Source organism: Garra rufa, chromosome 6 (assembly GCF_049309525.1).
Source record: "Garra rufa chromosome 6, GarRuf1.0, whole genome shotgun sequence".
Classification (NCBI taxonomy): Eukaryota; Metazoa; Chordata; class Actinopteri; order Cypriniformes; family Cyprinidae; genus Garra; species Garra rufa.
The window spans coordinates 36,325,429-36,340,914 of NC_133366.1; the positions used below are offsets into that span (position 1 = coordinate 36,325,429).

Consider the following 15,486-nt stretch of genomic DNA (forward strand, 5'->3'; position numbering starts at 1 on the left):
CTTTCTATTCATCAAAGAAACCTGAAAAAATTCTACTCAGCTGTTTTCCACATAATAATAATAATAATAATAAATGTTTTTTAAACAGCAAATCAGAATATTAGAATGATTTCTGAAGGATCGTGTGACTGGAGTAATGTTCAGACATTAAGTAAAATTCAAATGTATTTTAAATAATTGGACAAAATTCCATGTCTAATTCCACAGCATATGTATTAAAATACACAATCATAAAAAGTGCATCTATGTACCGTCAGTGGAGTGATCACCAAACGAGGACAAGCTCCCAAATATTCATATCCATAGACATATTGAGAAAGAGCCATCCGAGCAACACAGTCATCCAGGTCCACATCCCAATAATACCGCAACTGCCTTTGCCACTCAAAATTACCACTGGAGTCCACCTACAAACACACACACATACCATAACTCCTTGAACTATCAGGCATAAGAGGTAAATAACTGGCATTTACATTATGTATTACAGTAAATATTACATAATTTTATAGATATTGTGTTAACATTGTTATCAGTTAATCTTTTTGGCAATGATAATCTTGTAGTGAAAATATAATATTGTGACAGCCCTATTAAGAAATGCTGATCTGTTGCAAAAAGGTCACATTTTTCTTGGTCTCTGAGTGGTAAGATGAAGGAAATCCACAAACCTTTTCTTTAACAAGCTCTGTGACAATGTCTCTGGCATGCACATCTATGGTGATGAGAGCTGTGATGATGTTCCGATGAAGACTGGGCAAATTCCCACGAACCAGAGCAGCAAGAGCATTTAGTCTCTATTTGTACACATACAGAAAAACACACACATACAGTATACAAAAACCACACAAATAAATTGTAAAAGACATAAACAAACCAATATGAAGATACATAATTTGATCTATGAAAGCTATATGTTGTCACCTCAAAGTTGGTGATCTCAAATTCCTGTAGTGCTTGATAATGGTCATGATCTCCCTCGAGGCAGTTGTCCATGTCCCTGCACCACATGAGCTGGGAGATGGTCAACACCACCTGCAGAAAAGCGCAGATGTGAAACGCTCATACACTTAGTGATGTACATAAACAATCTCATCTAGACAAGTACAAACCTGTGAGGGATGTCCAGCCACAACCCACTCCACTCTGGGTTTGCTCTGGTAGTCAGCAATTGCAGCCTTACTGAGCCTCCTAAGAGAGGAAAACATGGCCTCCTCTACCTTCCCCAACCAGTCCTCTACATTTCCACGAGCCTTCAGGCCTTTCCCCAGTGCCACCTACAACACACACACGCACACATATTTTTATAATTTTCCTCTTTTCATTTCATCTTTGCTATGTGGTCCATGTTCCTTTGGATAATTTGTTTTCAAAATGTAAAAACAAATAAACTATTGGTTTATCATTTATAATGTCTGTGTATGCTTTGATCATTTCATTTCCAGTTTGGAAATGAACAATGAGAAATGAAATGATAGCTTATTTTTACAGTTTTTTTTATTTGTACTGTTTGTACGTTTCCAAAAAGACTATTTATTTTCACTGTACTTATCAATGAGAAATGAAAACATCATTTAAGTTTATTAGAATGATAAAATTATTAGAATGATTGCCGAAGGATCAAGTGACACTGAAGACTAGAGTAATGATGCTGAAAATTTAGCTTTGATCACAGGAATAAATTACATTTTAAAATATATTCAAATAGAAAGCAGTTATTTTTAACAGTTTTTGCTGTACTTTGGATCAAATAAATGGACTTTGTGAGCAGAAAAGAGTTCTTTAAAAAAACATAAAAAATCTTACTGTTCAAAAACTTTTGACTGGTAGTGTATATTTAAGACTAAAATGAGAAAAATTTGCCAAAGGTACACTGAACCTATTTGTACTAAAAAGAAAAGAAAAATCAAAGGAAAGGAAAATCAAATAAAATAATTCACCTTTTCTCTCTCAGGTGACACCATGGCTAAGATGTCATTGGTGTACTGTATTTTTTCACTACTCTCGCCCTCTCCAGGGGTAAGAACGCCGAACTCCAGCTGTGATATTGCATCAAAACACTTCCTCAGATGAGGCTGCACAGCCTGCGGGTTCCGCGTCTGAGCCAAGATCTCCAACAGTTCATCATTAGACAAGAAGTAGAACCTGAGCCACCCAGAGAAGTGAATTAAGTCATGGCACAGCATCAAGAGAAATTAGCATTCTGATGAGAAACTGCTGTGAGTGTGTGCGTGCACATAGGCACCTTGGGAAGATAACTCTCTTGGACTCCAGGTAAGCCTCCAGGCATTTCTGTATCCGCTCCAGGAGTACGTTATTATTTTGGAAAATATCCAGAATCCCTGAGGAGACAGATTAGAGGGCAACACTGGTGAAAGTCATTTATAATTTACGCTATTCCATTCATTGTTGCCTTTTACTTACAGCTTTTCTTTTTATAATGCTCTAATTTGCAGATTTAAAACTCTTCTGACACCGAACAAGAATTTTATTTTTAAATGTAAATGTGTTCATCTAAAGTTTTCATCCAACATTTTGAGTTACATCCTCTCAAACCTGTTTGTGTGGCAGCACGCAGGGCATTAGGCAGGCGGTTGACTTTCCTCATGATCTCTTTCCAAGACTTGTCCACTTGAAGGAACATCTTAGACTCAGCAGGCAACTGCCTCTGGATGTCAGGAGCACTGAAAATACTCTCAAGATAAAGCCAGCTTCTCTGACATGCCAACCATTCATCCTAGGAACACAGTAGAAAATAGTCAGGAGAAAGAATGTATGATTTAACACAACAAAAAAACAATAACTTCCAGAAAAAAAAGTGTTACCAAGGTCTGGCTGAAGACAGAAAGCTGTCTCTGCCACTTGTCCACTCTGGCCTTGATGGGGCCTGCGTAACGGGATGATGCAACTGTGGCCACATTGACTATACTGTCATCGAGAAGCACCTACAAGTTTTACATTCACACAGACAGAATACAAATATTCATGGAAATGAGAAAACATCTCTTCTGTATTAAAGCAATAGATCACCCAAAAATGAAAATTCTGACATCAATTATTCACCCTCATGTCATTCCAAACCCTTAAGACCTTTATTCATCTTCAGAACACAAATTAAGATAGTTTTGATGAAATCTGAGAGCTTTTTGATCCTGCATAGACAGCAACTTAACTGACAAGTTCAAGGCCCAGAAAGGTAGTAAGGACATTGTTAAAATAGTCCATGTGACATCTGTGGTTCAACCCTAATTTTATGAAGCTACGAAAATACTTTTTTGTCTTGGTACTCTTGTGTACTCTTGCCCACAAAATATATATTCTCACAAATTTAAGTTGAACCATATGTCCCATTCTTAACTATTCTCTCGGAATTAATCAAAAATATCTTAATTTGTGTTCTTAAGATGAATGAAGGTCTAACAGATTTGTGACCCTGGACCACAAAACCAGTCTTAAATAGCATGGGTATATTTGTAGCAATTGCAAAAACACATTGTATGGGGCAAAATGATCGATTTTTCTTTTATGCCAAAAAACATTAGGATTTTAAGTAAAGATAATGTTCCATGAAGATATTTTGTAAAATTCCTACTTTAAAAATATTAAAACTTAATTTTTGATTAGTAATATGCAATGCTAAGATCTTAATTTGGACAACTTTAAAGGTGATTTTCTCAATATTTAGATTTTTTGTACCCTCAGATTCCACACAAATAGTAGTGTCTCGGCCAAATATTGGGAAAGCTTATTTATTCGGCCTTGTATGGTGTATAAATCTCAGTTTAAAAAAAAATACCCTTATGACTGGTTTTGTGGTCCGGGGTTACATTTGAAATGACAGTAATTAATGACAGAATTTTCATTTCTGGGTGAACTATCCCTTTACATCTCTTTTATATTACTTTTGTTATATTGCTGTGTAAATGTGTCTTCTGTTTTACTGTAAACAATGAACTTACCTGAATATCATCAGTTCCCCCAAGGATAAACACATCCTTGGAGTCCCGATGGGGCAGCACCACAAACTCTGTCGTCTTCCAGGATTCCTCAATCTATCAATTGTACGAGTGTGTAAAGCTGATTATAAAGACACGTATAAATGTTGTTAAATGAGAACGATAAACATAGATGTCACCTTTTTCAGAATGTTCTCCAGAGATTCTTCTCCTGAGGCTTGTGCTGACACCTGAGTTTAAGAGGATTCATAGATTCAAATGAAGAATTTTCTGCACCCATACACAAAGAATTACTCTTTCCTGTCAGGTTGCACTTCAAAACCTAGTGAGCTGCCCTCTCAGACAGCAAGGTGGAAAATTGGACTATGTCTATGATGCCCAAAAATGTTGTCCAGGTAAGTGGATCAGGGGATTTTGAGAGCCTCAGTGTTTCTCTCACCTCCTGTATCTGTGGTCCAAAGTGGAAGATGTTGAGTTCTTGCAGGTAAGCAAGAGTAAGTGGCTCTTTCAGTAGGCTAGAATCCACAATGGCCTCCAGCATCTTCCAGTGATGAGCTTTCAGACATGGGTTACGCAGGTCTGTGATGACTGGCAACTACAAAAACACAGAACAGAGAAGAATAGAGCAATGGCTGCTGAATATTTAGCTTTGCTATCCCAAAAATATATTACAATTTAAAATATTTTAAACAGTAGTGTACTCCTAATGGTGTACACTTTGTTATGGAGTTTAGACATTTTCGCACAGGCCAAATGCAAAACACAGCAATTTGCTTCAAACAAGGAAACTGTTGAAGAGCAATGACACACTAGCATTAGTGCCAACCTCACCCACCTTTTCTCGCATGCTCTCCACATTCTCTTTCAGGCAGGGCACCACATTGTTTTTTTGCAGTCCTTTCTCCAGCTGGCTGACATATTTGGCAAACTTGTTCACCTGCCTGCTCAGCAATTCTGGGTCCAGCTCATCAAACTTATTCTGCATCAAAGAGATTATTGACCATTTGACATTTAGAAGACACTTTCATTCAAAATAGCTTTCAGCTCACAATTTGTAAAGAAACTTTATCTGACGCTATCTAGCATAAAGTGCCCTATTTAAGGCTGTAATTAAGAAACCCTAAGAGTGTATCTCAGTATCACTTCAGTTGATGTATCCCTGCTCCTCAGTACTTTGGAACTAGTCTTTTTTAGACATACATTTTAAAGGGATAGTTCACCCAAAAATGAAAATTCTGTCATTAATTACTTACCCTCATGTCATTCCAAACCTGTAAGACATCTTCCGAAGAAGACATGCTTCTTCGGAACACAAATTAAGATATTTTTGATGAAATCTGAGAGCTTTCTGACCCTGCATGGACAGCAATGCAACTGAAAAGTTCCCAGGCTCAGAAAGGTAGTAAGAACATTGTTAAATAGTCATTGTGACATCAGTAGTTTAACCGTAATGTAATGAAGCTACCAGAATACTTTTTGTGCACAGCTGACACGAAAGACAAGAAATTGTTAAAGAAAGTTGTTATTTTGTTTTTCTTTGCACACACAAAGTATTCTCATACCTTTATAAAATTACGGCTGAACCACTAATGTCACATGGACTATTTTAATGATGTCCTTACTACTTTTCTGGGCCTTGAATGTGTCAGTTGCATTGCTGTCAATAGACCAATCCGGTGTTTGCAAACAGTGATGACGTTTTTTGGTGGCAGAAAATGACAGTTTTCGATGGGCAGTCTATGGAAGACGTGAAATAAAATAATAAAGGTAAATTTGAGTTTATATTTTAAAATTCTGACTTTATTCTCTATTTCGAGATCATATCTCATAATTCTGATAAGAAAAATCATTCTCTATTTTCCCCACGGCTCAGATTCATGAGTTTATATTCCACACTTCTGGCTTTCTTCCCCTCAGAATTAACAAACTCACTATTGTTGATTTAAATCGAGTTATAAAGTCAGAAATACAGGATATAAACCTGCATTCGCGAGAAAAAAAAGTCAGAATTGTGAGGTAAAATAAGTAAATGTAAAATGTTACAAGTTTAAATAGTATTTCATGCTGTAACTACATAAATGTAACAAATTGTAGTATTATTATCATTATTATGAACTATGTATGTAAATATTATGTAGACGACCTATTGTTTAAATCAAGTTAATGCTTTAAAAGTCGAGTAACCATAGCCGGTTTCATCCATTAGTATATCTGTTTACACCCGTTTAGCTTTAGCGTCTTTAACGATAGCATTCTATAAAATTGATTTATATTCAGATTCTGACATCCAAAGGCACAACAATAATTTTTTTTCTTTTATTCCATTTTACCCATTTCCCTCCACTTGATAGCAGTGTTTTACTGGCAGCTCCAAGTGACGTAACTGCGTCTACTCCAGATTGGTCTATGCAGGGTCAGAAAGCTCTCGGATTTCATCAAAAATATCTTAATTTGTGTTCCAAAGTAGAACGAAGGTCTTACAAGTTTGAAACAACATGAGGGTGAGTAATTAATGACAGAATCAACCAATAAATACCATATGATAGTGATGTGCGCTTTCAAAACAGCTTCAAAACCTTTGTGAATTATTTGTTTTGTATCGAACTGCCAACGTCACATGATTTTAGTAAGTCGTTACATCAGCTGTTTCGGAATTTCAATGGTTTGTGAACACCCCAACCAGTGTCTACATTGATTTTATCGAATCTCAGACCACATTTATAAATTGTTGCCATTTTTAATGACACATTTGTAAAATAAAAATATTTCTCCCATCACTACCATATACATTTACACCATCTCTTACAAAAATAATTGTAGTATAGTTGTGGTAAATTATAATAAACTTCAATTAACCATTAAATTCTAAAGAGCTTTGGTGTGTCTCCATTAAGAGTTTCATCCATTAGTTAAATGCTTCAAAAGTATAAAATACGGCCCCATAAAAATACCTGCAACCAGCTGTTCTCTAGATTTTCCCATTCTTCCAGAGAGTCCCACAGTAACTGCTTCAGCTTCACTTCAGCGGTCAGCTCCTCTAGAGTGTCATATTTAGTGACCTCCACCTGCAAAAACAAACAGGTTAAAAATAAGTACAACTTATGATGACCAGCCAGAAAAGATCAAAACATAAGAATAAGTAGAACACAAACGCCCTCTAGTGGACATATAGACACACTGACTTTAAAGTTCTTCTGGTAGGTTTTATATTTGAAGGCTTGTGTCTGCAGCTCATCAATAGAGATCTGAATATCTCCCAGCAGTCTGCGTATGTCAGAGCGATCTGCAGCAATGTCAAGAAGATGACTGTTCTAGAGAGACACAATCCATGCAAAAGACACAAAAACAGACTGTGAGTTACATTTAAGTTCAGTATGAAAAGTTGAAATTGTAGGTATACAATACGGTTCAAAAATTTGAGGTCAGCAGGATGTTATGCACATTAAACATTGATTTGATTAAAAAAAAATCAGTTAAACAGTAATACCGTTTAAAACAACTGTTTTCTATTCGAATAAATTTTAAAATGTAATTTATTCCTGTGGTGGCAAAGCAAAATTTTCAGCAGCCATTACTCCAGTCTTCAAGACCTCACATGTCTTTGATGCATAGACAGTTCAACAGCCTATTTTAAATATATTTAAATCTCCTGTAACAATGTAAGTCTTCACTGTCATATCTGATGCATTTAATGCATCCTTACAGAATAAAATCATTCATTTCTTTAAAAAAAAATCTCCTGACCCCATAGTTTTGAATAGTATAAATACAAAACAAAAATACTACACTTTTAGAACATTATTCTGATATAGTATAATTATTTATTTTTCCCCTCTTTCTTTTACCTCTGCTTGCTTTCTCACTTCCAGCACTGTCTTGTTTAGATGGTTTATGTCTTGGTGGAGGTGTTGGCAAAATTTGTCCACATAAGACTGCCGTTCTCCCACCACCTTGTCAATGGTATTCCTTACGGCAGTTATACATGGTGGCAATGTGGCAAAGACTGCAATATCCTCAGGAGGAGTGGGTACAGAGTAACACTCAATCAGCTTGTACATCTCACAGACAGTCTCAGTCTCCTTTTCCAGCACAACAATCTAACAGAAAAAGATTGAAAGATGAGATTAATACATCTGAGTAAACAGCTGTCTAATATCTGATACCCTTGGTGGGAACCTCTTACCCTCTTCTGAATTTCCTCTAGGAAGTTCAGGGAGTTGACATATTCATTGGTTACTGTTGGAACAAAGTCCAGTTTGAACTGGGCATCCTGAGCCTCTGCAATTATGTCATCCATTTTTTTCTTTGCGAGCCGAGGTAGGATGTCATTAATGGCCTGGAAAAGAGGTTCAAAATGATATATCTGTGTATATATCTGTTCTATAATTGCAAGTTCTGTTGAGGTAAATGGTGTCTATCATCTACCATACATTGGTAATGCAAACATTACAGAAGAAATCATTTTCTGTTTGTGTGTTTCTGTCAGTTTGTAACCTCTATGCAGCGTAGAGGGGATGGTATAAGTTTGTGCTTCAGTTGCGTAGTATCCACCAGCAGAATTCCCAAGGGTCTTTTCAGTTTGATGGCTAAAGCCTCTTTATGCTCTCGATGATATTTATCCAGGCTGTTCCCGAAAAATGCAACCTCTGTATTAGACACACATACACAACATACAGTAAGAAGTGTGTGACAGTCATACTATTCACATATGATTGTGATTTTTATGATGATGATGATCTACCATGGTCTTGCTCTTTGAGAGCCTCCAGATCCAGGTCTTCATTCTCTTTGTAAAACAGTCTGAATGGCTCAAATGTATGAGCATAGACACTTGCGGTATCGAATGCAAGCTGAATTGATTGCTGACAGGGGGAAAAGCATGAAACATTTGAACAATTAGAGACAGATATCAAAACATTACTTTTAAAACTCACTGTAAACACGGAAGAACAGTTCCTTTAAGCTTAAAACTGTGTATCTCAGATTTTTATGTTAAAAAAAAAAGAAAATATTCTTTAGAGAACCACCAAATGGTGACATTTACTGAAGAAACCAATTAATTGTTCCTATATCTTTTATAGAAAAGTGTAAATATTGCTTTTTGAAAAAAAACTTTAACATATGCTGAAGTGGTGCATGATAACAGTTTATTTTTAACTGCATTTATATCATAGTCATGTTAGAATAAAATTAAAACCTTAATATTGTGGATGATGTCCAGCAGATAAGCATCATCTTCCAGGATTTCCTCAAGACTAGGGCCATCCCCACAGGTCCTCTCCTCAACCTGAAACCCAGCCATAAACATTCGGACACAAACATCAGCAAGGGCCAAATGCTAAAAGACTGCATGTACTGAAGCAGCAATGCTGTTTTTATTTACCTTTTTGTTGATAATGGGTTGAGTAAAAGCATCAAAGTAGGTGTCTTGCAGCAGAGTATCCAAAGACAATACTGTCTTCTCAAACTGCCCAGTAATCTCTGCTACACACTCCTGACACACAAATACATGGCATGCATAAACATATGCAGTGTGCACATAAACACACACATATATGCTTTGCAACACACACAAACATAATGTGCAGAAACACAAACCTGGAAGTCGTCAGTGGAGGGCTGGTATGATAAGGAGTGTGTGTCCAGCATCAGCTCAGTTATGAACATTGGCTGGTGGGAAGCATTGACATTTTGCTCTGCTATGACCTGTAACACACACACATATACTTTTGTTGTTTAACTTTAATACTGAGGGCATCTCATAGGTTTCCATTGTTTTTATAAATGTTTAATGATATTGTCACCTCACCCAACCCCTGCCCCTAAGCATAACCCTTTAACTAGTGAGGACTGGCTCACAAGTCTGTGTTTTATAGGTTTCATTATATTAGTGAGGACCTTTTGGATGTCACAGGTATAGTTGAACTTGCACACACAAACCACGCCAAACTCTAAACTTTCAACTTTATACAAACATTGAGTGTTTGATAATATTTTGCGGTGGAAATTACATTTTCTAACTAAATAAAATAAAAAATGAATAAAATAAAATAAAATAAATAAAAAATTAAAATAGATACACACTTGCATATCTTGATAAAACTGAAGCTGAAAATTACACCTAATAAAACTATTCTATTTACAAGTGATATTTACTTTGACTTTTTTCTATTTTCATCATACATTGCATGTATCATATTTGATGCTCTTCCTAGACAATGTTTTTAATTTATTATGATCAAATTTACTGGTCACAATGCAAATGTCACTAATGAAGAAGGTGAGCAACTTGATTGAATTTAAAGGTGCCACAGAATGCATTGAAACAATATTTTAAATTGTTCTCTGACATCTACATAGAAGGTACATGGCATAGAAAAGAGCAAAAATTCCCCAGAAACGGTTTTACAGGTCCATTTACAACCCTAGGATTTGTCCCTAGAATGAAATGCTCTGTTATTGCCTTATTTGGAAGCTTCGTGAATATTAATGAGTAGCTCTGCTCTGATTGGCTGTCTCACAGAGTGGCTTGCTCACACAGCTATAAGGAAACACATGGAGGAAATATATATTTAATTACGGCCGCTTTACTTATTTAACTCTAGCCGCTTTTAATATGCGGTTTGTTGAATCTGCCGTTTTGAATCCGCCGACATTTTAATCTCTCTACTGTGATCGCATGTGCTCTGTGTAACGTTGTAATCCAGCGAAGAGTTATAACGTAAGAAGGACCACACAAGTTTTGATGCTTTAGTGATGCTCAGGATCTGTAAATCATTTGCCATCATCAGTGCACTCATCTCTCCTTACTCTGTTTATGTGGTAAGTGAAATCTTATGTACTGCAATGTAACAGGCTAGCGCTAGCATTAAACTAACCATGTCCCTTCAGTAGCTCACCTTATTTTACTGATGTACTGACGTTACTGATGATTGGGCTATGCAAATATTGGGGGCGTAACTATAAACGATTGGGGCTATTGCGTAATAGTTGGTGTTATGTTGGAATTGACCTATTTTTCGGTGGTCTTTTGCAAACACCAGAATTATATAAGAAGGAGGAAACAATGGTATTTGAGACTCATGGTATGGTATGTCATGTCCATGTACTGAACTGTTATTATTCAACTATGCCAAGCTAAACACAGTTTTCCATTCTATGGCAGCTTTAAGCTACGTTTACACTAGTACGTTTTTGTTTAAAACGATAACTTTTGCTACGGTTACTCCTGTTGTTTACAGTACTCCAGGGTTTTTGACCCTCGAAAACGGAGACCTTTAAAAACGCTTGTGTAGTTTGAACAGAGATCGTTTCTGAAACGCAGTGAAAACTCCAGTGCAGACGTGGATCGTTTTAATCTTAAAACAAAAACGCACTAATGTAAACAGGGCCTTAGTGTAAAAAGTAAAAATATATTTCACAAAATAATGAAAAAGTAATATTTATTTCACTATTTCTTAACATTATAATAATTTTAATGTATAATTAATATTTGTAGAATAAATCATGTTTGAAGATGTATTAGTCATATGACAAGTGAAAATAAATTAAGTATATGACAAAAAAAGGTTCCCGTTTCAATTATTTGTTTGTTATTCGTATTAGAACAGTAGTAATACTACCCTCCATCACATAACCACACCAGGTTACTAACCTTTTTGTCAGAATCAAGGCTGGTTTCATCACCTGCCCAGCTCTGGATGAGGGAGAGTGAAGGGGTGTATGTGATGTGCTCTTGAAACACACTCAGCAGCTTACTGACCGAGTTGACCACAAGCATGTGTGTGGTGTTCACAATCAGATAATCAGCCAGTCTGATGAAACTGTGGAGACAAAAAAAAACTTTTTTGAACTTGACATTCCAGTATAAATTATCCTGTATAAAATAATTCCACATAATAATTAAGAGAGCACTGCTACATTGTCAATAATCAGCCAACGGCAATGTATCTGCTGATTAATCAGTCTGGATAAATCCATTGTGTTGCGAGCTAGCATTGTTAGTAATGTTGACTAACCAAGTAAGACGTTTGCAGTGATAGCTTTTGTTTGCTTGCTGCGTGTAACTCATCTTCTGAGGTGAATCCTCAAAGAGCAATCCAAAAGCAGGTGACACTAACTCTTCATTGCCATCTGATGCATACATATAAGAAAAAAACACTCACTCAGCTCACAATATACCAGCTATTAGACACATTATTGCTTTTGTATTTGAAAAAAGGTGTCACCAGTCTCTGAGTCGCCATAGTCAGGTGTGTGTCCAGACTCTTTCAAAGCATTTCGACAGGCACTTCTTGCCACTTCCATTACCAGCTCCCTGAACTTCTCAAGACGAGAGGATACCTAGAATATTTTATATATTGAATGTTAGATAAGTAAGTATATTTTCTTTGCATAAAGGAACACGCAAACACAAATGCCTCTCACCTCCTCCAGCTGTTTGTATTGTGCGCTCTCAAACTCTTTCAGTGTATATGTATGGTCTTTCTCTATTCGACACAAAGGCATGTCACTGATGTGGTAACACATTTCCTTGATGTCAATCAGTGCTGGTCGCAGAGACTGAAATACAGACACAATACTTTTCATCAAACTTTTGCAATCTTTTCATCAAGAAGATGATGCATTGTTCAAGGAACCTTATTGTAAGTATTTACAGTATGTGAAATGCAAGTCGCTTTCTTAGATAGATCATATGATTGGCAAACCTCATTGAGAATGAAGAGATTCTCCTGTAATGACCGTCTGCATTTGCTGATTTTCTTACAGCACACATTGGCACGCCACACGCGGAAAGCCTTCCACTTGCGGAAGAGGGCAAACACAGGGATGCGCAAAAGCTTCCGGTGATAATGGTATTCCTGCTCCCAGCGTTCTAAGGGCAAACAGTCTACCTCAGACCCACAGTAGTGCATAACTGCATGAGTGCTGACCGTATAGTAGTCTGACTTGTTGATATTGTCAAACATTGCAATTCTGAAAGAATAAGCAGAGTATTTAGAGACAAAGATCTGGTTTAACACAGTTTACAGTTCATGTGTATTTCATCATTTCATCATTCAAACAAAAAAGTCCCCAGTGCCATACACAGTGCCCTGGGAAAGTATTCTAACCTCTTCATTTTTTCACGTTTTGTTAAGCCTTGCATCCTTGTTAAACTGCTTTAAATAACTTTTTAAATGACCACATCAATCTACACTCTATACATCATAATGACAAAGCAAAAACATGTTTGTAACAACGTTGCAAATGTATTAAAATAAAAAAAAAACGGAATAAGTACATTGCATAAGTATTTATACCCTTAACACGGTTCTTAGTCGAAGCACCTTTACAACATCTTTTTGGTCTTTTTGATGCAATCTTCATTTGGCAATTATCTGACTTTCTTCTCCTCACCTCTTCACCTCTCAAGATCTGTCAGCTTGAATGTGGGGTAGACACATCCCCCATTTTCAGGTAAGGGTATGAATACTTATGCAATGGAATCATTTACATTCTTTTATGTATAATATATTTGCAAAGTTGTTAAAAAACAGTTTTTTGCTTTGTCATTATGAGGTATGAAATGCAGATTGACGTGGAAAAATTGTTATTTAAAGCAGTTTAACATCAGGCTGCATCATAACAAAACTTGATAAAAAATGAAGGGGTTTGAATACTTCCGCAAGGCACTGTATATATGTTTTGCCAAACATTATTCAGAACACAAACAAAAAATGACTGATTGTTAACCTTTATTTGATTAAATATGTGAAAAGGTTTAAACTGAACATAATAAATGTAAGCAAAATGTCTTTGGCTGTTTTGTTTTTATAAATTGAAGTTTATATTTTAATAAATGTATAAAGTAATTTATGCTGTTATGGCAAAACTATATTTTCAGAGGCTTTTAATCAACTCTTCAGTATCACATGATCCTTCAGAAATCATTCTAATGTGCTGACTAGATTACATTTCTTATTATCAATGTTAAAAATCGCTTCAAATTTCTGTGGAAACCATTGTACATTTTTTTGTTTGATGAATATAACGTTCAAAAATACAGCACTTATTTGAATCTTCTACAGTATAACAATGTAAAAATATTTGATCAATTTAATGCATCCTTGCTAAATAAAAGCATTTTATCTTACTGGCCCTAAACTATAGTGTGCAAACACATTTATACATAGTTGAAAAAACTGCATTTCTTACTTGAGGTTGTACGTATCAAATTTGATAGATGATTTAGGTGCTGCAGACGTCACATATAGGAATCCCAAGTGAGGATTATTCCGGATGGTTTGGACAATGTCGGGTGGGGAGTGAATTTTGGCACGTATAACTTCCTCTAGTGAGTTGAACAGCAGTGAACTAGACAGTGGTGGAGAGGGGGCATAGCTCAGAGGTGAAACAGTAATAGCACAACTTCTAGATGAGCTCTTTGTTCTTTTAGGAGGTGATGGGATCCTAAGTGAGCCCTGAGTCAACTGCACCTGAAATCAGCACATAAAATGCATGTAAACTGTCACCAATGTTACAAGACACATCAGCCAGTTGTCTATGTTATATATAAGTGTTCAGACCTGTCTATCCTTAATATGGTCTGGAATTCTGGGAAGCTGTAGCGGAGAGGATCCTCTCTCTGAAGAGGGGTCAATAGACTGGAACTCATTAGAGGGAAAAGGCATCTTAGGGATCAAGTTGACCCTCTGGGTATTCTCCAGTTTAATATGCTCACTGCGTCTCTTCAGAACTGGCTAGAGTACAATACAGATCATGTACTTAAATTGTTAACAAGAATGAGTATGATAGTTATTTTTGTTTACTGCTGTACATTTTACAAACAATTTGTTTATTACTATTTGACATACTAATAATGACATGCAATTTGAGCTGGGTAGTAACTGCTTACATGTAATCTGAATTACGCAATCAGATTCCAAAAATGAAGTACTGGTAATTAGATTAATTTACATTTTAATATGTGTTTTTTAGTAATCAGTTACTTTTTATGGATAACATGATTACATATTATTCACACAATAGCAATAAATTATTCATAATTTATTGATTCTCCCTAATGATTCTTTTTCATCTTTTACAATTTCATTTTTAAAATAAACTACTGCTTATATACATTCAGAAAGTCTTCAATTTTTGTGGACATTCACACAAAGATCAGTCATTAGTACAACATTTGACCACTGATTTACAAAAATCATTTCAGGTTTAAAAAGCATTTTGACATTGCATCAACTACTGATGAACACATTGATTTTTACTTGAATTATCACTCTGTAGGTTAACCATGTATTTCTATGTCTTTGGAAAGCTTTTGTCTTTCAAACACATTAAAATGCACAAATTCACACAAACTTTTTTGTCATCTGATGCTCTTTCACCTAATAAATTTACTAGAAGTACACCTGATTAAAATATATTTTTGAATAATTAAGTATTACATTTGGATGTTCATTGGTTTCTTTGACGTTGGTCATAGTCACATGACATGCAGGTAAACAAATTAAATATTTCATTCTTTAGT

The 15,486-nt window shown here is 35.8% G+C and overlaps 1 protein-coding gene across 1 annotated transcript in view; it reads right to left on the bottom strand.

Annotated features, from left to right (window-relative positions):
- dnah6 (dynein, axonemal, heavy chain 6) overlaps nucleotides 1-15,486 on the bottom strand; it is a 121,505-nt gene that overhangs the window by 103,472 nt on the left and 2,547 nt on the right. The window contains exons 2-29 of the mRNA XM_073841939.1: nucleotides 14,525-14,698; nucleotides 14,154-14,434; nucleotides 12,665-12,932; nucleotides 12,384-12,518; nucleotides 12,185-12,299; nucleotides 11,975-12,089; nucleotides 11,611-11,779; nucleotides 9,555-9,662; nucleotides 9,340-9,450; nucleotides 9,154-9,243; nucleotides 8,698-8,818; nucleotides 8,451-8,602; nucleotides 8,140-8,292; nucleotides 7,802-8,053; nucleotides 7,139-7,267; nucleotides 6,908-7,021; nucleotides 4,792-4,935; nucleotides 4,396-4,551; nucleotides 4,136-4,186; nucleotides 3,960-4,052; nucleotides 2,826-2,945; nucleotides 2,557-2,737; nucleotides 2,246-2,342; nucleotides 1,941-2,145; nucleotides 1,113-1,277; nucleotides 925-1,035; nucleotides 672-797; nucleotides 252-407 (exon numbers count right to left, since the gene is read on the bottom strand). Of these exons, the coding sequence (XP_073698040.1) occupies nucleotides 252-407; nucleotides 672-797; nucleotides 925-1,035; nucleotides 1,113-1,277; nucleotides 1,941-2,145; nucleotides 2,246-2,342; nucleotides 2,557-2,737; nucleotides 2,826-2,945; nucleotides 3,960-4,052; nucleotides 4,136-4,186; nucleotides 4,396-4,551; nucleotides 4,792-4,935; nucleotides 6,908-7,021; nucleotides 7,139-7,267; nucleotides 7,802-8,053; nucleotides 8,140-8,292; nucleotides 8,451-8,602; nucleotides 8,698-8,818; nucleotides 9,154-9,243; nucleotides 9,340-9,450; nucleotides 9,555-9,662; nucleotides 11,611-11,779; nucleotides 11,975-12,089; nucleotides 12,185-12,299; nucleotides 12,384-12,518; nucleotides 12,665-12,932; nucleotides 14,154-14,434; nucleotides 14,525-14,698 (4,092 nt within the window). The remainder of the gene's footprint in view (nucleotides 1-251; nucleotides 408-671; nucleotides 798-924; nucleotides 1,036-1,112; nucleotides 1,278-1,940; nucleotides 2,146-2,245; nucleotides 2,343-2,556; nucleotides 2,738-2,825; nucleotides 2,946-3,959; nucleotides 4,053-4,135; nucleotides 4,187-4,395; nucleotides 4,552-4,791; nucleotides 4,936-6,907; nucleotides 7,022-7,138; nucleotides 7,268-7,801; nucleotides 8,054-8,139; nucleotides 8,293-8,450; nucleotides 8,603-8,697; nucleotides 8,819-9,153; nucleotides 9,244-9,339; nucleotides 9,451-9,554; nucleotides 9,663-11,610; nucleotides 11,780-11,974; nucleotides 12,090-12,184; nucleotides 12,300-12,383; nucleotides 12,519-12,664; nucleotides 12,933-14,153; nucleotides 14,435-14,524; nucleotides 14,699-15,486) is intronic.